General features: G+C 38.2%; 1 protein-coding gene across 1 annotated transcript; it reads left to right on the forward strand.

Moving 5' to 3' along the window:
* Positions 1 to 15,858: 15,858 nt before the first annotated feature.
* Positions 15,859 to 16,803, forward strand: LOC306639836 (mas-related G-protein coupled receptor member X1-like; the record flags this gene model as incomplete). The annotated part of the gene is made up of 1 exon (XM_079103542.1): positions 15,859 to 16,803. One exon carries the CDS (start codon positions 15,859 to 15,861, stop codon positions 16,792 to 16,794), a length of 936 nt encoding a protein of 311 aa, XP_078959668.1. The 3' UTR covers positions 16,795 to 16,803.
* Between the last annotated feature and the right edge of the window lie 3,399 nt (positions 16,804 to 20,202).

A 20,202-nucleotide genomic window follows, 5' to 3' on the forward strand; every position in this document is an offset into this window, starting at 1 on the left:
GAATCCAATGACAGTATGTTAGAAGAAATGTCAGAAAAGGACTTCAGATTATACATGATTAAGATGATTCGTGAAGCAAAGGATGAGATAAGAGAGCAAATGCAGTCAATGAATGATAATACCAGTAAGCTGAAAGAGCACCTGCAGGAAGCAAAAGATCATTTCAACAAATGGATAGAGAGTCTCAAAAAAAAAAAAGTGGAAATCCTTGAAATGAAGAAGACAATAAACCAAATAAAAAACTCAATGGAAAGCATGACCAACAGACTAGACCACTTGGAAGACAGAACTGCAGACAATGAAGACAAAATATTTAATCTTGAAAATAAAGTCACCCAAACAGAGAAGATGGTAAGAAACCATGAACAGAATCTCCAAGAACTATGGGACATCATGAAAACACCAAATTGAAGAATTATTGGGATTGAGGAAGGCACAGAGATACAAACGAAAGGAATGAACAACCTAGTCAATGAAATAATATCAGAAAATTTCCCAAACCTGAAGAATGAAATGGAAAATCAAACACAAGAGGCTTACAGAACACCAAATGCACAGAATCACAACAGATCCACACCAAGGCACATTATAATGAAAATGCCTAACATTCAAAATAAAGATAGGATTTTGAAGGCCGCGAGAGAAAAGCATCAGATTACATATAGGGGGAGACCAATACGGATAGCAGCTGACTTCTCAACCCAGACTCTAAAAGCTAGAAGGGCCTGGACCAACATATTTCAAGCTCTGAAAGAACATGGTTGCCAACCAAGAATCCTATACCCAGCAAAACTAACCTTCAGATTTGAAGATGAAATAAAATCCTTCCATGATAAACAAAAGTTAAAAGAATTTACAAATAGAAAGCCTGCACTACAGAATGTTCTCAACAAAATATTCCATGAGGAATTTCAAAGCCTCACTTTAAATGCATCCAGTGGTCAGTTTAATTTCTTTGAGCACACATAGGTGTGCTAAACACACTAAGAAATTTCCACAAAAGACTGACAATATGAAGTTTCTTTCATCTAACTTATATTTTCTAATATCTTTTACTGCATTTTCATTAAATCAAAATCTTCACTGTGGTTAGAATCCTCATTCATTCATGCATTCAATGAATGAATATGAATACATAAGATGCTGTACATAGAACTAGATGCTGTCAATACAAACACTGCTTCTATCCTCACTGAGACTCACACTTTGAGTCACTCCTACTTCACCAGGTCAAGCCATCCTCACACCTATCCTAGCAAGAACCCACATTCCCTCCTGAGCCCTAAAACAAGGTCTTCTTCTGTTCCCAGGATGAAACGTCTTTTAGTCATGGTGGTGTCATGACCACTTCTATGTCTTCCTGAATTCTTGCACCTGAGAGAAAATTTCTGAATACAACTCCTACTGAGTGGTGTTTGGACCCCTCACTCAAGCATGTTGAGTGGGGAATTTGGGGAATAGAATTTCACATGTAATAGAGCATCTTCTCTGCAGTGCAGAGTACAGGCTTTAGTGAGGGCCAGAAATGGGTTTGTATCCAGATTCCAGGACTGTCTGACCTTTGATAGATTACTTAACCTCTGCAAACCTCTCTTTCCTACCTTGTAACAGCCTTATAGTAAATCAAATGTAGCAGGGTGGTCCTGAGAATAGTAATCATGCAGCAGGTGCTCATGTCTGGTTTGTGTCCCCAGGAGCAACAGGGAGGGTTTCTCAGCATCAACCTGAAAATCTCAGCCTGAGGGATGGAACTCACACAAACAAATGGAAAGGACAGGATCATCACTGCAACTTTTAATGAGAAGAATATGATCCAGGAAGTGGTGATCCTCATATCTACCCAGGTTGGTTTGTCTGGCAACATGGTTGTGCTGTGGCCCCTGGGTTTTCCAATGCACAGAAACACTATATCCTCAATCTTTCTGTGTCTGCTTCATTCGTGGGTTCCTCAGCATTAACCCAAACATTTCAGCCTGAGGGATGGAATTCACACCAGGAAATGGAAAGACCAGTATCATCACTGCAACTTGGACCAAGTAGAATCTGATCCAGAATGTGGTGATCCTCATGTCTGCCAAGGTTGTTCTCGCAGGCAATGAGGTTGTGCTGTGGCTCCTGGGCTTCCGCATGCACAGAAACAATACTCTATATCTACATTCTCATCTTAACCGGTGTCTACTTCTTCTTCACAGGTTACAACGTTATAGATTTCCTGCCACTATACATGACATTTTCCATCCCAACACTATCTTCTTCCTTCATGGTTTTGACATGTATCATATTTCTGTACATTGCCCACCACAGCATTCTCAGAGCCATTAGTACTTAGCACTAACTCTCCACGCTGTAGCCTAGCTGGAACTACTTCTGACACTCAAAACACACTTCAGGTGCCGTGCATGTCCTCCTCTGGGCACGCTCATTGCTTTTGAGCATTCTGAACAGGTATTATCATGGATCCCTAGAATAAAATATGAAGACGATACAAAAGAATGTACAACCTGCTATCTGGTATCTAAGGCATTCAACCTTCTGTCTGGTATCTAATATTTTCATGTGTGAGTTTCTCTGGATCCAGAATGGCACTGTTGGCTAGGTTCTTGTGTGGATTCTAGCAGATGCAGTTGAGTAGACCTTACGTGAACATCCTGCTCTTATTCAGTCTTCCTCCACCGAAATCTGTATACCCTCATTAAAAACATTGTTGTCCTGACTTTTCTAGTTTTCTTAAGAAAATAACAGGTCAAAAAGTACAATATCTCCATCCTACTTGACATTACCAGTAAACTTACCAGTAAACTTCTTCCTTATTATTCTTATTAAATGTTATCTCTTTGCAAGTTTTGACTGCAATGGAAAAAAATCACTGTTGTAATCCACAATTTTCTGGATTTCTACCACATATTACAGAAAAGGAAGACACTAGAAGGTTTGCCTTCAAACATCCTCAGGGTTCAACATCCTCACCAATACTCTACATTCATGAAATCAAAAGACACATTATGTCATGCTATACTCTGACATCAAAGCAAAATGTAACTCCTAAAAACACTTTTTGATGAAGAACCTCCAGGTACCTGGGCCCCAATCATTGTTCCACTCCTTACTCCCACTACCCTGTTATCAAGCAAATTATTCACTTCCCTCCAGCCAGCTCACCTCACCAACCAGAACTCAAAATACCTAGGGAAGCACAACCTGAGTACTGGATGGGGAAGAGTACTTCACCTAGAATCAGGTTATCTGTATTCTCAAGCTGATCAGTGACCACCGGGGCCACATGCCTATCCAGGGCAACTCAGGCAGGTAATGAAGTTACAGAATTGAACTGATCTGATCTTAATACCACAAGACGTATGGAATGTGTGTTCAGAGTAAATGTGCAGTGTTTGATATGAACTGAATGCAACTACTATACTGAGGAGGAAAGACTCACAAGTTACTAACTCTATACCATAAGTATACACATAATGAACATAGACTCTTTGCACCTGTTTGTCAGATACCTGCATTTTGCGGAAGCATTATGATGCTCTTTCTGTATGTCAGTATAAATATACTGAACCCAAATACTGACAATACACCAATGCTGACCCTAAAAATAGGTGTGATTTGGTTCCTGTGCCTGGAAGATTACTGTAGAGAATGGAAGATGAGATTCCCTTATATACACAGAAAATGTAGGCACAACTGACTCTGAATCCTTCCAAGATACAAGATGAGATGGGGAAGAGAGAGGGAGAAGATCTCAATAGCAGTTGCATATACAGAGATGAGTAAATCTGGCAAGTCTTCTTGAGGTACTTAAAATTTAAACTGACGACTCTACAGTTTTGCCAACTATACCAGCTTTTGGTGGTAGGCATTCAAGGATAAATAGAATCTAGACAAAATGAAATGGAGAAAGGTAATTCATAAGGTGTTTTTAATAAATTATTATGGTTCTTTAGTGAATGGTTATCACAATGCATACATCTAATTCCCTGTGTCTCTCCATGTATTTGGTCATACTGCAAAGATTCTCTTTAAAAGTTGGAGTGCTTAAGAAAGCAGTCATGTCTCTCATTGGCTTGAAGTGACAGAAATTAACATAATGCTTAAAACTTCATTAGAGTCAACTCCAAAATGCTGTTAAATTCAAAATAACCAGTTGTGTATGCCCATGGCAAGGTCATAACCTGTTCTTCCTACCCTCTTCCAGGAATATATCCAACCTATTGGGTCAGAAGCCACAAAGGAAAACCAAAGAGAAGGAAAAGCTTGGGACATAAGGGGAAAAGAAAGAAGCAGTGGAATATATCCACTTTTCTGATGCTTTTTGACCCGCAAAAAGTCTTAGTTCAGAGCAGAAAAGGTAACTCATTCTCAAAACAAATTATAAATATTATTCCTCACATAAAAATCCAACACTAAACTTTTTTATAGCTTTGATATGATTGATGGCTTAAGAGTTGGTAAAGAGGCAGAGGTTGGACGTCGTCGCTGAGCCACCACACCCCCACTCCAGGTCAGACACCAGCGCTAGCCTGCCACCTCACACTGAGGTCAGAGGCCAGTAGCTGAGCCTGCCTACTTTCCCCCTTACTGCTGAGGGACACTGCACCTGCCACCATGCTGACTCAGTGCACCCTCACAGGCTCCCCAGCTCCTTTGGAGGCTGGTGCAGGCATTTTGAATTATTCCTGAGGGTGTGGCCATCATCATTGGAAGGGTGGCTACCTTCTGAGACACCTACAGGAGACTGGAGACCTTTTGACAGGTACCTCTATTTACTCACATCCTACACCCTTCACCATCCTCTTGTTCATAATGAGAAATACTGTAAATAGTAATCAAACTGATCCTGTTCATTACAATAATGTTAAAGTCCTTATAGGGGCTATCTGGTTCAGGGATGCATTTTCTCTGTATTGGGTGGTACTGTTATTGATCTCCCCTTCAAAGGAGAGGTAGTGAAAAACTGCAGGGTCATAATAAGCCTGCAAGGGGGGAACTTCAGTATCTCATATTCACTGCTAGAGGGGAATATATAGAAACAATATAAAAAGCAGAGGAAGTAAGTGTCCCTAATAAACCAAGATGCTATTGTGATAGAATCCAATGACAGCATGGCAGTAGAAATGACAGAAAAAGAGTTTAGAATCTCCATACTTAAAATGATCCATGAAGCAAAAGATGAAATAAGAGAGCAAATGCAGGCAATGCATGACCATTCCAGTAATCACTCAAAAGAACAAATGCAGGAAGTAAAAGAACACTTCAATAAGAGATAGATTCTGAAAACAAAAAAAAACAGAAATACTTGAAAGAAACAATAAGCCAAATTAAAACTCAATAGAAAGCATCACCAACAGAATAGATCTCATGGAAGACAGAATCTCAGACAATGAAGACAAAATATTTAATCTTGAAAATAAAGTTCAACAAACTGAGAAGATGTTAAGAAGTCATGAATGGAACCTCCAAGAATTATGGGATATCATGAAAAGACCAAATTTAAGAATTATTGGGATTGAGGAAGGCACAGAGATACAAACCAAAGGCATGAACAAACTGTTCAACAAAATAATATCAGAAAATTTCCCAACCCGGAAAAATGAAATGGAAAATCAAATACAAGAGGCTTACAGAACACCAGGTACACAAATTTACAACAGATCCACACCAAGACACATTATAATGAAAATACCTCACACACAAAATAAAGATAGAATTTTAAAGACTGTGAGAGAAAAGTGTCAGATTACATATAAGGGGAAACCAATACAGATATCAGGCAGATTTCTCAGCCCATACTCTAAAAGCAAGAAGGGCCTGGAACAATATATTTCGAGCTCTGAAAGAACACAGTTGCCAATCAAGAATCCTATACCCAGCAAAACTAACCTTCAGATTTGATGATGAAATAAAATCTTTCCATGATAAACAAAAGTTAAAAGAAGTTACAAATAGAAAGCCTGCACTACAGAATATTCTCAGAAAAATATTTCATGAGGAGGAAGTGAAAAGCAACAATACAAGTCAGCAAAGGGAGGAATTACCCTAAAGGAAAAGCCAATCAAAGGAGAAACCAAGTCAAGTTAAAAACCAAAAATAAGCCAAAATGACCAGGAATACAAATCATATCACAATAATAACTCTGAATGTCAATGGCTTAAATTGAATCATCAAAAGACATAGATTGGCAGACTGGATTAAGAAAAAGGACCTAACAATATAATGCCTGCAAGAGACTCATCTCATAGAAAAAGACATCCACAAACTAAAAGTGAAAGGATGGGAAAAAACCTACCAGGACATGGACCCAGCAATAAAGCAGGGGTCTTTCTCCTCATATCAGATAAAGTGGACTTCAAACCTAAGTTAGTCAGAAGGGATAAAGAAGGACATTTCATACTGCTAAGGGAAGCATAAAACAGCAAGATATGACAGTTTTAAATATTTATGCCCCAAACAATGGAGCATCTATGTATATCAAACAAACCCTTCTCAATTTTAAGAATCAATAGACCAAAACACATTAATAGTGGGGGACTTTAACACACTGCTATCACCAATGGATAGATCCTCCAAACAAAAACCGAACAAAGAAACTATAGAACTAAATAATACAATCAATGATATAGACTTAATAATTACAGAGTATTTCATCCATCCATCATTGAGTGAATATACTTTCTTCTCAGCAGCTCATGGATCCTTCTCTGAAATAGACCATATGCTATGCCACAAAGAAACCATTAGTAAATACAAAAAAATAGAGATCCTACCCTGTATCCTATCAGACCATAATGGAATGCAATTAGAAATGAATGATAAAATAACAAGCAAAATCTATTCATACACTTGGAGACTAAATAATATGCTATTGAATGATGCAATGTTAACAGAAGACATCAGGGAAGAAATAAAAAAATTCTTGGAGGTAAATGAGAACAATGACACAACATATCAAAATCTCCGGGACACTCTGAAAGCAGTACTAAGAGGAAAGTTCATTGCATTGAGCTCGTACATTAAAAAAATAGAAAGTCTAAAACTAAATGACCTAACATTATACCTCAATGCCCTAGAAAAAGAACAGATCAACACAAAAAATGGTAGAAGACAGGAAATAATTAAAATCAGAGCTAAAATAAATGAAATTGAAACAAGAGAAACAATTCTAAAAATTGACAAAACAAAAAGTTGGTTCTTTGAAAATGTAAACAAAATGGATAAACCCCTAGCCACACGAATGAAGGAGAGAAAAAACTCTAATTACTAGAATTTTTGATGAAAAAGGAAAGATCATGATAGACACCATGAAATACATAACATAATTAGAAGCTACATTGAAAATCTATACTCCAACAAAATAGAAAATATTGAAGACACTGACAAATTTTTAGAGACATATGATCCTCCCAAACTGAATCAGGAAGATGTACACAATCTAACCAGATCAATTTCAAGCAATGAAATAGAAGAAGCCATCAAAAGCCTACCAAGCAAGAAAAGTCCAGGACCAAATGAATTCTCAGCTGAATTCTACAAGATCTTTAATGAATAACTGATGCCAATACTCCTCAAAGTATTCCAGGAAATAGAAAAGGAGAGAACCCTTCCAAATACATTCTATGAGGCTAGTATCACTCTGATACCAAAACCACACAAAGACACATCAAGGAAAGAAAATTTTAGACCAATATCCCTGATGAACATAGATGCAAAAATCCTTAACAAAATACTGACAAATGGGGGCTGGGGATATGGCTCAGTTGGTAGAGTGTTTGCCTTGCAAGCACAAAGCCCTGGGTTCAAATCCCCAGCACCACAAAAAAAAAAAAATACTGACAAATGGCATACAAAAATATATTAAAAAGATAGTGCATCATGATCAAGTGGGGTTTATCCCAGGGGTGCAAGGTTGGTTCAACATCAGAAAATCAATAAATGTAATTCATCAATAGACTTAAAAAGAAAGCAATCATGTACTTCATCTGGAAGAACAAGAGACCTCAAATATCCAAAACAATCCTGAGTAGAAAAAGTGAAATAGGAGGTATCACAATACCAGACATTAAACTATACTACAGAGCAATAGTAACAAAAACGGTATAGTATTGGCACCAAAATAGGTAGACCAATGGTACAGAATAGAAGACACAGAGACAAACCCACATAAATACAGTCACCTCATACTAGACAAAGGAGCCAAAAACTACAAAGGAGAAAAGATAGCCTGTTCAACAAATGGTGCTGGGAAAACTAGAAATTCATATGCAGTAAAATGAAATTAAACCTCTATCTCTCACCCTGCAATAAACTCAACTCAAAATGGATCAAGGACATAGGAATTAGACCAGAGACTCTTCACCTAATAGAAGATGAAGTAGGCCCGAATCTTCATCATGTTGGCTTAGGATCAGGCTTCCTCAACAAGACTTCCAAAGCATAAGAAATCAAAGCAAGAATCAATAAATGGGATGGACTCAAACTAAAAACTTTTTCTCAGCGAAGGATACAATCAAGAATGTGAAGAGAGAGCCTACAGAGTGGGAGAAAATCTCTTCCACTCATACTTCAGATAGAGCACTTATCTCCAAAGTTTATAAAGAATTTACAAAACTTTATAACAAAAATACAAAGAACCCAATCAATAAAAGGGCCAAGGAACTGGACAGACACTTTACAGAAGAAGATATATAGGCAATTAATAAATATATGAAAAAGTGTTCTACATCTCTAGTAATTAGAGAAATGCAAATTAAAACAACTCTAAGATTTCATCTTACTCCATTTAGAATGGCTATTATCAAGAACACAAACAATAGTAGATGTTGGCATGGATGTGGGGGAAAATGGCACACTTTTACATTGCTGGTGGAATTGCAAATTGGTGCAGCCACTCTGGAAAGCAGTGTGGAGAATCCTCAGAAAAGTTGGAATGGACCCACCTTTTGACCCATTATCCTACTCCTCAGTTTATACCCAAAGAACTTAAAATCAGCATACTACAGTAACACAGCCACATCAATGTTTATGGCAGCTCAGTTCACAATAGCTAGATTGTGGAATCAACCTAGATGCCTTTCAATAGATGAATGGATAAAGAAGCTTTGGCATATATACACAATGGAATATTATTCAGCCATAAAGAAGAATAATATTATGGCATTTGTAAATAAATGAATGAAATTGGAGAATATCATGCTAATTGAAATAAGCCAATCCCAACCGAAACCAAAGGCCAAGTGTTTTTCCTGATAAGTGGAGAATGATATATAATGGGAGTGGGGGGTGGGGAGTGAGAGAAGAATGGGGAAACTTTAGATTATGTAGAAGGAAATGAGAGGGAGGGGTATAAAAATGGTGGAATGAGACAGACATCATTACCCTATATACATGTATGACTACACAAATGGTATGAATCTACATTGTGTACAACCATAGAAACAAAATGATGTACCCCATTTGTGTACAATGAATCAAAATGCTGTCTGTAAAAAATTAAAAGGTAAATTTTTAAAATAACTTTAAAAAAAAAAAGAGTTGGTAAAGAATTTTCAGAAATGTGTTTAAATTTTGCATATCACCAGCACCTCTTTTGGCTTATAATACCAATACTATCTCTTTGGTTTTTTTTGTTTTGTTTTGTTTTTGTTTTTGTTTTTTTTGTTACATCGCAGGTTCTCTCACATGCCTAGCTGGTGCTTTACTGAACTCCACCTCAGCCAATACCCTTCTTGACTTTCAGATTAAATCTGTGTTCCACATCCTGTGACATATGTGACAGAACAATGCCTAACACCGGACAGGTTCTGAAGAGTGCAGGGGGGAATAGATGCAGCCTTGATCTGTAGTTCTACCTGTAAATATTTATTTATTTATATTCAAATTGCAAATGAAAGAAAATATCCTGAATTTCAACATTTGCTTAATTATAGTGGAGAGTGTGTGAATGCTTATAATATTTTATACTGGCATCTGTACCTGGCTCATAAAATTCTCTCTAGCATCCCCTAGGTCCTCATTTATGGTGATTTCAATATTCATGTAGGTTGTCCATCCCACAAAGGAAAATTTCTACTATTTTTAAGCTAACTCCTTCCAAATTAATTAAAGACTAGCAAAAACTGCAAAAATATTAAAATTTCTGTATATTCACTACCCAGACTACACTATTGGTGACATTTTACATTAATGTAGTATATTACCAAAATCAGGCAGTTGATGGTAGTACAACCAAATCACCTACACTACAGATCTCACTTGGGTTTCATCATTTTATGTATGTACTGCTTATGTGTGAAAATCCATGACATTTATTTTTTCTGTTTATTCTAATTAGTTTCATATGACAGTACAATGTATTTATGCATTTTGATTAATCATATATAAATGGAGTATAATTTCTCATTTTTCTGATTGTACATATTGTAGAATCACATTGGTCATGTAGTCAAGTATGTATATGAGGTAAGTTTTCCTGAGTAGCTGAATTACTTTCCTACTAGAAATATATAAAAAATCTAGTTTATCCAAAAGCTTCCCACATTTAAATTTAAAAATATCTTATATATTATATGCAGAGTATAGTGGTTTCTTATGGGCGGGTTATGAGATATTTTCCCATGCCTGTAAATGGGATCCTTTCCTTCTGGTGTCTCTTTGGTCCTCCTTCTGTGTTTCTGTTTCTTAATCTCCTCTTCTTATAAGCACACCATTTACATTGGATAGGATCCATCCTAATGGATTCACCCTAATGGATTCCTCCTAATCTTGAAGGATGCCATCTCCAAATAGTTATATTCTGAGATAATGGAGATTAGGATTTCCAAATAAAATTTTCTCAGACAATGCAACACATAATTAAGATTCTTATGGAATATTTGTTGAATCAACCCACAGAAGAGAATTTCTGAATTTTTAAATTACCTTCTTTATTACTTAGCTCTACTTAATATATCAAAATTTCTGACAAAAACTACTCATGAAATAAAGAGGTTAAATTAGGTTACAGATTTGACTGAAAGTAAAAACTTCATAGCCCAGGCTCTGGGACCAGCCCCATGGAAGTGGGATTGGAATAATGGCCATATCTCCAGTTAAGAAGCAGAGGGCTGGTTGGGGCCAGGCTTGCTCCTTTATAAAGACTCTATCACTAGAAATCTAGGGGTTGCACGAGAACTCCATTTTTAAAAAGCCTCCAATGACTTAAGGACCACTACTAGGAACAACCTCTCAATTATTCCACAAAATTTTGCCCTCCTGCCATTCTTGAAACCAAGCACCAATCACATGAATGCCTGAGGGAAAACATGAAACCATATCCAAACCACTGTACTCTACCAATGGCCCCAAGATGATGTCCATCTCTGCTTCTAATTCAAATTACAGTTTTAAAAAATGATATGCAACCTACTATGAGTGAAACATGAAGAACAAAAAGGGAAGTCATGTGAGATAACACATAAAATTTTGAATGTCTATACGAGATGAAAATTTAAAAATAAATTTTATGAAGTTCAGGGAAGAAAAAAAGAGTGTTTTATGTGTTCAACATTTCTTATCTGTAAGAGATGTCAGTTAATTAACCTCTTTATACTGACAAATTAAAAATAGAAATATATTTGCTAGTCAGAGCTAATAATGAGAAAAATAAGATTGGGTAGAAGTAGAAAGTAGAGAATAGGATTCAGTGAGAATAGGATTCCCATCCTTTTGCTCTGTTGTTTGAAACAAACTTAGAGAAATGAATGCATTACTAATGATATAAAGAAATAAAAATATGGGGTCAGGACACGATGAACCTTTAATGACCTATGATATAGTTTGTTGTCTAGTAATGAAACTCAGTATGAAAACACACTTTGCTTCCATTGTTACCTAGGATCATAGTTGGCAAAGCACTGAGAAAGGCAACTACTTTCAGGTAGGTGGAGTGAAAGGGATGGATAGGAGAGGCCAATATGTGAGTGGAAATGGCCCAGATGCCCAGAAACATCTTCATTAAAATGAGGCCTCAAATGACTGTATGCTCCAATTTGCTCCCAATTGAAGGACAGGAAATCACAGGGGCCATTCAGCATTTTAAAAGCCTCAATTGGTCACCAGCTTTATATACAGCTTCCACAGGCATCCCTCCACTTGGAGAACAAAGAATTATACCGTGGGGTCACTCCCTCTGAGAAGGACTCTCTCCTGTCAGCACAGCTCAGCTGTCCACCTCTGCAGATAAGAATGGAACAAAGGTAAGAACTGTCAGAACCTGTTAGGTGCGTTTTGCTCTGAGTTCACATCCCTGTGTTTCTACCATAGGGGGCTACAGGGAGGGGATCATGGTGCTTCTTTCAGGGAAAGTCAGGAGACAGAATCATACTTCTGAAGACTGTGTGCTTCGAAGGTGCTACTTTGAGAGTTTAAATAGGATTAATGAGACCTTTTTTCCTTCTGATTTAGCTCTCATTCTCCCCTTTCTAAACATTTAAATCTGACATCATGGATAGATTTCTGCATTTTTTAAAAAATTAATTTAGAAAGTATAGCCACGTGGAGGTATTGCTTACTACAGATAAGATGCTATAAAAAGGGTTTCATTGCTTTCACTTGCTTTTCAAAAATACTTTCCTTTTGTATTTCTTAAGATTCTAACAAGAAATAGATGGTTCAAATTGGAATGATTGAGAAATACACCAGGAGTGATTATTTTCAAAGATGTGCAGGATTAAGGGAAGAATAGCAATGCATGGTGAGGCACCCTCAGGAAAGCAAGGGTCGAGCACTGTTTCCATACCTAGACTGTAAGGGACAAAGGAGGTAGCACTAACCAGGGACAGAGCCTAACCTGGGTGTAGCTGTATTACTAAAGAGGACCAGGCAGGTGGAGGAGCAGTGCCACTGCCAACACACTGCCTGCAGGAGAGAGTTAGGAGATTGAAAACTCAAACCCCTCTCCTCCCATCCTCTACTGTCCTGTCTGTATCACCAGGTAGCTCAGTTCACCCAGAAACAAGAAGGAAAAGGATGCCATTGTTGGGATGATAAGAAGCCACCAATTTGGGAACTCTATCAAGGCAGAGAAGAAGGATAGAATAAAAACTGTCAGGACACATGAAACTGTCCCTCACTGCTCCTGCTATCTTCCTACACTCTGGGGTTTTCTCAATCTAATATCATTGAATCCATTGCCATTTTATATCCACTGAAATTACTCTTCCTGTTTACATATTACTTCTCTTGCATCAATTTTATGGAACATTCAACTACATTAATCAAAACTGTCTTGAAAATGGAATGTCATTTTAAAGGCAAACCTTCCTTCTTATTTAGAGTGAAAGTGTGGCTAAAAAAGATCCACTAATGACCTTAACAGGATATGTGTTAGACCTGTGCTGTAAGCTCCGGAGCATCAGACTCAAGGAATTCTTTGATAGTGCTGCTCTCCAGGCCTGGGAAGTTCCCATCATCCTGTTGTCCTAATGACTCCCAGAAATATCAGAATGGAAGCCTGGGAGAAAATAAAGAAGGGAATGCAGAATAGGCTCCTTCCATTAATCCTATAACCCGGGAGTTGTTTACATCACTCACTTCATTATTGCCTTTGGTCAGTGCTTAGTTTCGTGGTGGTATCAGCATTAAAAGATGAAGGCAAATGGGATCTTTGAGACCTAACACTCAGAGAATCGCTGTTACAAGAGAGAAAAATGACATTGTGGGACTTTAAAGAAGTGACATATGCTGATTATGTCTCAGATTCTGTGGTTATATGAAGATTCTTGGGAAGTTCTGAAAACAAAATAAGATAAGAGGGGGCAGAGAACAGAGGCAAAGCATCAGATAGGGCTCCAGGAGACCAGGGGCTGGAGTTGGACCTGCTCTTAAAAATGTGATTTTGGAAAATTCCTTTGTTTGAGCCTCAGTTTCTTTTTGTGTAAGGTAAGGTATTCTGATACATGATCTGTAAAGAACACAAGCTAAGTATTGGGTTCGAGCAGTGAATAAAGCAAACAAGACTTGCCTTGAAAATGGAAGGTCTTCATAGAGCTTCATGTTTGATGCCAAATTCGTCACACCCTAAAGAGAAATGTGGAAACTGCATTCATTCAGGACACCAGCACTTCCATTTTTCCTCCTGCTTCCTGTGCAAGTCAACAAATGTTGAGGGAACTGGGCTATCTAAGAAAGCTTATGAAGGATGCCTTCACTTCAGGATGCCTCTCTGCAGGCCCAGAGGAGAATGTGCCCTCTATTCCCTTCGAGGCCTCCTTCCCCTCTGTGTCCTCTGGATTCTGAGGTCATATCTGCCTTTGCCAGATAGCAAAGGGCTTCTGGATTCTCATATCTGCTCCTCATTTCTACCCATATCCATTTTGTGCCCTATTTAATTGGCTTCTCTTCCTCTCTGTTCTGAACTTTGCTAATGTTAGATTTTATTTTATCTACGTTGACTGCCATCTGAGATATAACTTGGGATTTACTCCTCTGCTTTTCTCTCATTCACATATAATCAACAGTGTGAAGTTCAGTCCAAAGTGCTTAAAAAATGTAGACTGGGGTGTTGAATTTTCACTGTCTGATACCTGGGGTAGTTGAATGATCATGCCTATCCTCAAATTCCATCCTTTGTAAATATTGGACAAGTAGAAATTATAACCTCATAGGCTCTTGGGAGGATTCAAAGAGAAATTATTTGGTAAACCCTAAATTAACTCCTGTTAATCATTAAGACATGAGTGGATCCCTTTACCTGTTTGAAATCAGCTTGAACAACTCTCTTTACACCTCAAGCCATGCCCTCTATCAATTTTACTAAATATTCTCTTCTCACACAGAAACATTCATCAAGAGGAAAAATGCTACTAAGGATGACTTCAGAAGGAATGGAGTAGGTTTATATTGTACACACCACTTAGTAGTCCTCTGTAGATATTCTCCTATTTCAAATACCTCTTTTCGGTGGTATTCATACCTCGCCTACATTCACACCCTCTATTCTATACTGTTGAGCAATACAGTTGAGATACAAGTCTGACCCCCATGCTGTGGACCAAATGCAAAAGCCACCTTGAATCCACACTCCAATGGCAAATCAGTAGTCAACATGACTTATTTGGTCACATATAAGTAATTCAAAATACAGCCAATACTGCTCACATTAAGAATTACGATGAATGACATTTCCTTCATTTCATTATGTGTGTATGTGTTAAGGTCTTTCATCGTATTTTCATTTTTATTTTCCATTTAACCCAAATCATCTTATAGTGTAACAGTTTGAGTTCATATATTCATTCATTAAATAAATATTGAGGTCATGCGGGCCACACATAGAGCTCAGCACTGGAGATTAAAAAGTGAACCTGTCTTCAATGCCTGACATACTGAGCTATTTCTATGCCAAGTCATTCAGTCCTATTTTAGCAAAAGTTCACATTACCCTCATGGCCATAAAGCCAGGTCTTCTTTTGCCTCCTTGAATGAAATTCTCTTTGTGATGGGGATATTGTAATCACCTCTTGATCTGTCTCAATTCCTGCACCTGAGAGAAAACTATTCCAGGACAGAGTTGCTGGTCCCAGTCTAAGTGGGAGTGTTCAGATTACAGGGTATTTCTTTGTCATTTAGGTTCAAGTCAGAGAGCTCAGGGTGTTCAGAAAATAACTACTGATTTTGATTTCATACTTCAGGAATCCCCTATACTTCACCTATGTTTCCCTAGTCTTTGAAATGGATATAGTAATCTCCACATAGCAGGGTGATCCTGATCAGCTGAGCTGTTGCTCCTAGTGCTCAAGTGTTCTTTGTGTTCCCAGGGGCCCCACTGAAGAGATTAGGAACCTGGATCCAACCATCTCAGCCTGGAGGACAGATGCCATGCCAACCAATGGAAGTTATGAGGACCTTCCTCCAATTGGTGACATGAACAAATTGATTCCACAAGTGTTCATCTTCATCATTTCCCTCTTTGGACTGGCAGGAAATGCATCTGTGCTCTGGTTCTTGGGTTTCCGCATACACAGAAATGCCTTTTACACCTACATCCTAAACCTGGCTGCTGCTGACTTCCTCCTTCTCTGCCTCTATATTACTATTTGCCTGATAGAATTCATCCTTCACATTAACATTTTTACAAAAGACATCATACGAACAGGAGTATTCATTTTCTACATTGCAGGCCTGAGCATGCTCAGCGCTATTAGCACTGAGCGCTGCCTGTCAGTCCTGTGGCCCATTTGGTACCACTGCCATCGCCCAAGACACACATCAGCTATCATGTGTGCCCTGCTCTGGGTTTTGTCCATGTTTCTGAGCATCCTGTACTGGGCCTATTTTTATCACCTCAACACAACTGAAGATTATAAAAAAGTTGATCTTACTATAATAGCATGGCTGGTTTTTTTATTTGTGGTTCTCTCAGTGTCCAGCCTGACCTTGCTGGGTAGGATGCTCTGTGGATCCCAGAGGAAGCCTCTGACCAGGCTGTATGTTACCATCCTGCTAACAGTGTTGGTCTTCTTCTTCTGTGGTTTGCCCTTTGGAGTTTATTTGTTCTTGTTAGTCTGGATTCTAAATCTTTCCCAGGTACATTTTTACATTGACATGGTTTTAATTCTCTTGTCCTGTGTTAACAGCTCTGCCAACCCCATCATTTACTTCTTCGTTGGCTCCTTTAGGCAGCGATTGCGGGGGCAGAACCTCAAGCTGGTGCTTGAGCGGGCTCTGCAGGACACTCCTGAGGAAGATGAAGGTGGTGGTAGCCTTTCTCAGGGAACCCTGGAGATGTCAGGCAGCAGAGTGGAGCAGGGGTGAAGAGCCTCTGCTCTGGTCCTTCAGATGTGCCTTCAAGAGACAACAGTGCCCAGCCACACTTGACAGTTGTCTGCTCTCCTCTCAGCCTTGTGCCCCTGAAATTCTTCCATGCCTTCCAAAGGGTTTACATTAAGCTGGATTTTCTTCTTTCTCTTATGGAAACCAATCTTAAGTTAGATGTCTCATCATATCTTCATCTAAAACTTTTTAATTGATGCTTTTTGTTGACATATTCATTCCAATGGGAAAAGAATCCTTGCAGAAAATTATAACCCTCTTAGATTTTACTATTTTCTACCTGAAGTTATGGAAAATAATGATCTCTTACCTCTGTCTATGCTGTGAGCAATTAGCCTCGTGTTATATGTTGGGACATTGATAGAGATAGAAAGCTTGGTTCTGAATAAGTGAGTTCTGGTACCTTAAATCTTGTTGGATTCCCTGAGGTTTGAAGACAGTCTCTACCTGCATATGGAAAACCCAAGAAAATTAGTTTATGAAAAGTCTTCTGATAACATTTGTCCATGTCATGGTAGAATTTGGCCTTGGGTTCCAGCAGTTAAAATCATGACTTTGCTCCTGAGAACTGATACGTGGTTATTTAGCTGTTTTCTGTACCAATATACAACCTAGAAACATGTTCCAAAACCTGACATGTGTAGTAATAGAGATCTTGAGAGTGCTAGATTATAGAGTGCCCAAGACATGGGTTAGGTCACCTGGAGTCTCAAGCTGATTCCATGAATAAATTGGGTGACATGCTCACCTCAAGCAATCCAAGGAGGTACTATGTTTATTGACTTGCCTAATCTGAATATTGTGGACTGGAATTTATGTTTCAGAATAAGACGGGCATTTGACATTCTATCGACATGAACTAAAGGAAACAGCATTGTAAGACAAGGAGCCATGAAGTTGTGAACATTTGTCGGACTTTTTAGGACTGGTTTATTTCACTTGGCATGATAGTGTCCAGATCCATCCACTTATGGCAAATACCATAAAGTCATTCTTCTGTATGACTGAGTAATATTCTATTGTGTATGTTTTCTTTATCCATTAATCTGTTGAGGGGCACCTGGGTTGGCTGCAAAACTGAACTATTGTGATTTGTGTTGCTTTAAACCTCAATGTTGCTGGATCACAGTAGTATTCTGATTTTAAATCCTTAGGCTATATACAGAGTAGTGGAATAACCGGGTCATGTGGTGATTCCATTACTACTTTTTTGAGGAATCTGCATACTGCTATTCGGAAGCTATTCCAAATAACAGTATTGGGGGTAAGGAGAGAAGAAAGATCAGTAGACTAGACAAAGGGAAACTTAGGAAAGGCAGGAAGAATGGGATAGGAACAGACAGTGAAATGAATCTGACCTAATATTCCTATGTACATATATAAATATACCCCCAATGAGTCTCACCATTGTATATATCCACAAGGTATTAATTTTTTAAAAAACTATAACCAAATAACTGAAAGATCAGAAGAGTAGAAGGAAAGGAACAGGAAGTGGAAAGAAGGGAGGTGAAGGGGAAGTAGGGGGACTGAATTAGAACAAATTATATCCATGCTTTTATAATTTTGTCCTAATGAAACCAATGTCATGTCTAACTACTCCATGGCTATAATTGGAGTGAGCATATAGTCTTCCACCAATGTGGCACATACCTGAAGTCAGGAGATAGTGTGGTATATATTGGGAATCAATATTATTCATACACCAAATTGCACCTTAAAAATAGTTTAATTTGGGGTTTTTTTGGGGGGGAGATTAGCATACAGTTTAAAATAAGTGATGTCTTCAGAGATCAGATGTAATTAGTCTAATCCTTTGTTATGGTTTGGATGTGAGGTGTCCCCCAAAAGCTCACATGTGAGACAATGCAGAAGTTTCAGAGGAAAAATAATTGGGTTGTAAGAGTCTTAACCCAATTAGTGAATTAATCCCTGATGGGATTAATTGATGGGATTAATTGAAGTGATAGGGTGTGGCTGGAGATTGGGATTGGGGTGTAGTTTGGGGGTACATATTTTGTATCTGGAGAGTGGAGTCTCTCTGTCTTCTTACTGATGATGTGAGCTGCTTCCCTCTGCCACACTCTTCTGTCATGATGTTCAGTTTCACCTTGAACCCTGAGGAATGGAGTGGGCCTTCTGTGGACTAGGACCTCTGACACTGTGAACCCTCAAATAAACCTTTCCTCCTCTATAATTGTGCTGGTCAGATCATTTAGTCACAGCAGTGAAAAACCTGACTAAAACATCCTCCCAGCATGCAAACACAGACTCAGGGATAAGTGTGCAAGAAGACTTCATGTGTAAGTGGGTGTTTGATGGCCAGTGGACAGGGAAGTCTTCCTGAAATACTTGGAATTTGAACTGATAATTCTACCATCACCTAACATGTGCCCTGCAAACTTTTCAGTCACATCAATGCTTGAGGTTGGCAATGAATGATGAATAGGACTTGGATGGATGGAAATGGGAGAAGAGATGGTTCATGGTGACAATGTAGATCACCAAAAAGAAAAGTGGGATAAAATGAAGTCTGCCTGAACTTATCCATCAGTAAATACCTTGAATGTAAATGAATTACATTCCCAAATATGAAGACAGAGAGTGACTTGTCGTTTTTTTTTTTTAAATGAAACAAATCCTATTATATACTGCCTATAAGAAATTTGTATCACTCCAAAGGGCACACATAGATTTAAAGTGAAAACATGAAGTCTGGGAATATAACTGTTTTAGAGCACCTGCCCAGCATGCATAAGGCCCTAGGCTCAATCTCCAGAACTCCAAAAATGTGGGAAAGAAGAAAAATTTTATTATGTACCACTGAAAACCAAATGAAATAAGGGATGGAGAGATAGATAGATAAATGAATGATAGATAGATTACAGATGATAGATTATAGATGATAGATGCTGGATAAATAGATGAATGAAATAAGATGAACTAGGCTTTAGGCCAAACATATAAAAGGAGACAAAGAACACATTGTATAATAAAAAGAAGGTCAATTAATTAAAAGGGTGTAATGGTTCTAAATATATATGCACCCGACAACAGAGCCCATAAATATACCTATCAAATATTAAAGAATCTAAAGAATGAGATACATTGCAATATAATTGTCTTCTAGACATGAGCTGCTGTGAACCTGATTTCACTATTTACTTGCTTTTCAAACTTATTCTACATTGTGAATATGGGAAGTCTAAAGGAGGAAACAGATGAATCAATCTGGAATAATTAAGAAAGATTCCATGAAAGAACTATGCAGAAAACTGGACAGAATGATGCATAGTAAAGTGTCCTAAGCAATAGGGAAACCTCATTTTCATCATTTTAGGTCTAAAGTGACAAGGGAAGGAGCAGGTGCCAAGGACAGCAGCCATAACT

This window comes from Sciurus vulgaris, assembly GCF_902686455.1.
Source record: "Sciurus vulgaris genome assembly, chromosome: 11".
Lineage (NCBI taxonomy): Eukaryota > Metazoa > Chordata > Mammalia > Rodentia > Sciuridae > Sciurus > Sciurus vulgaris.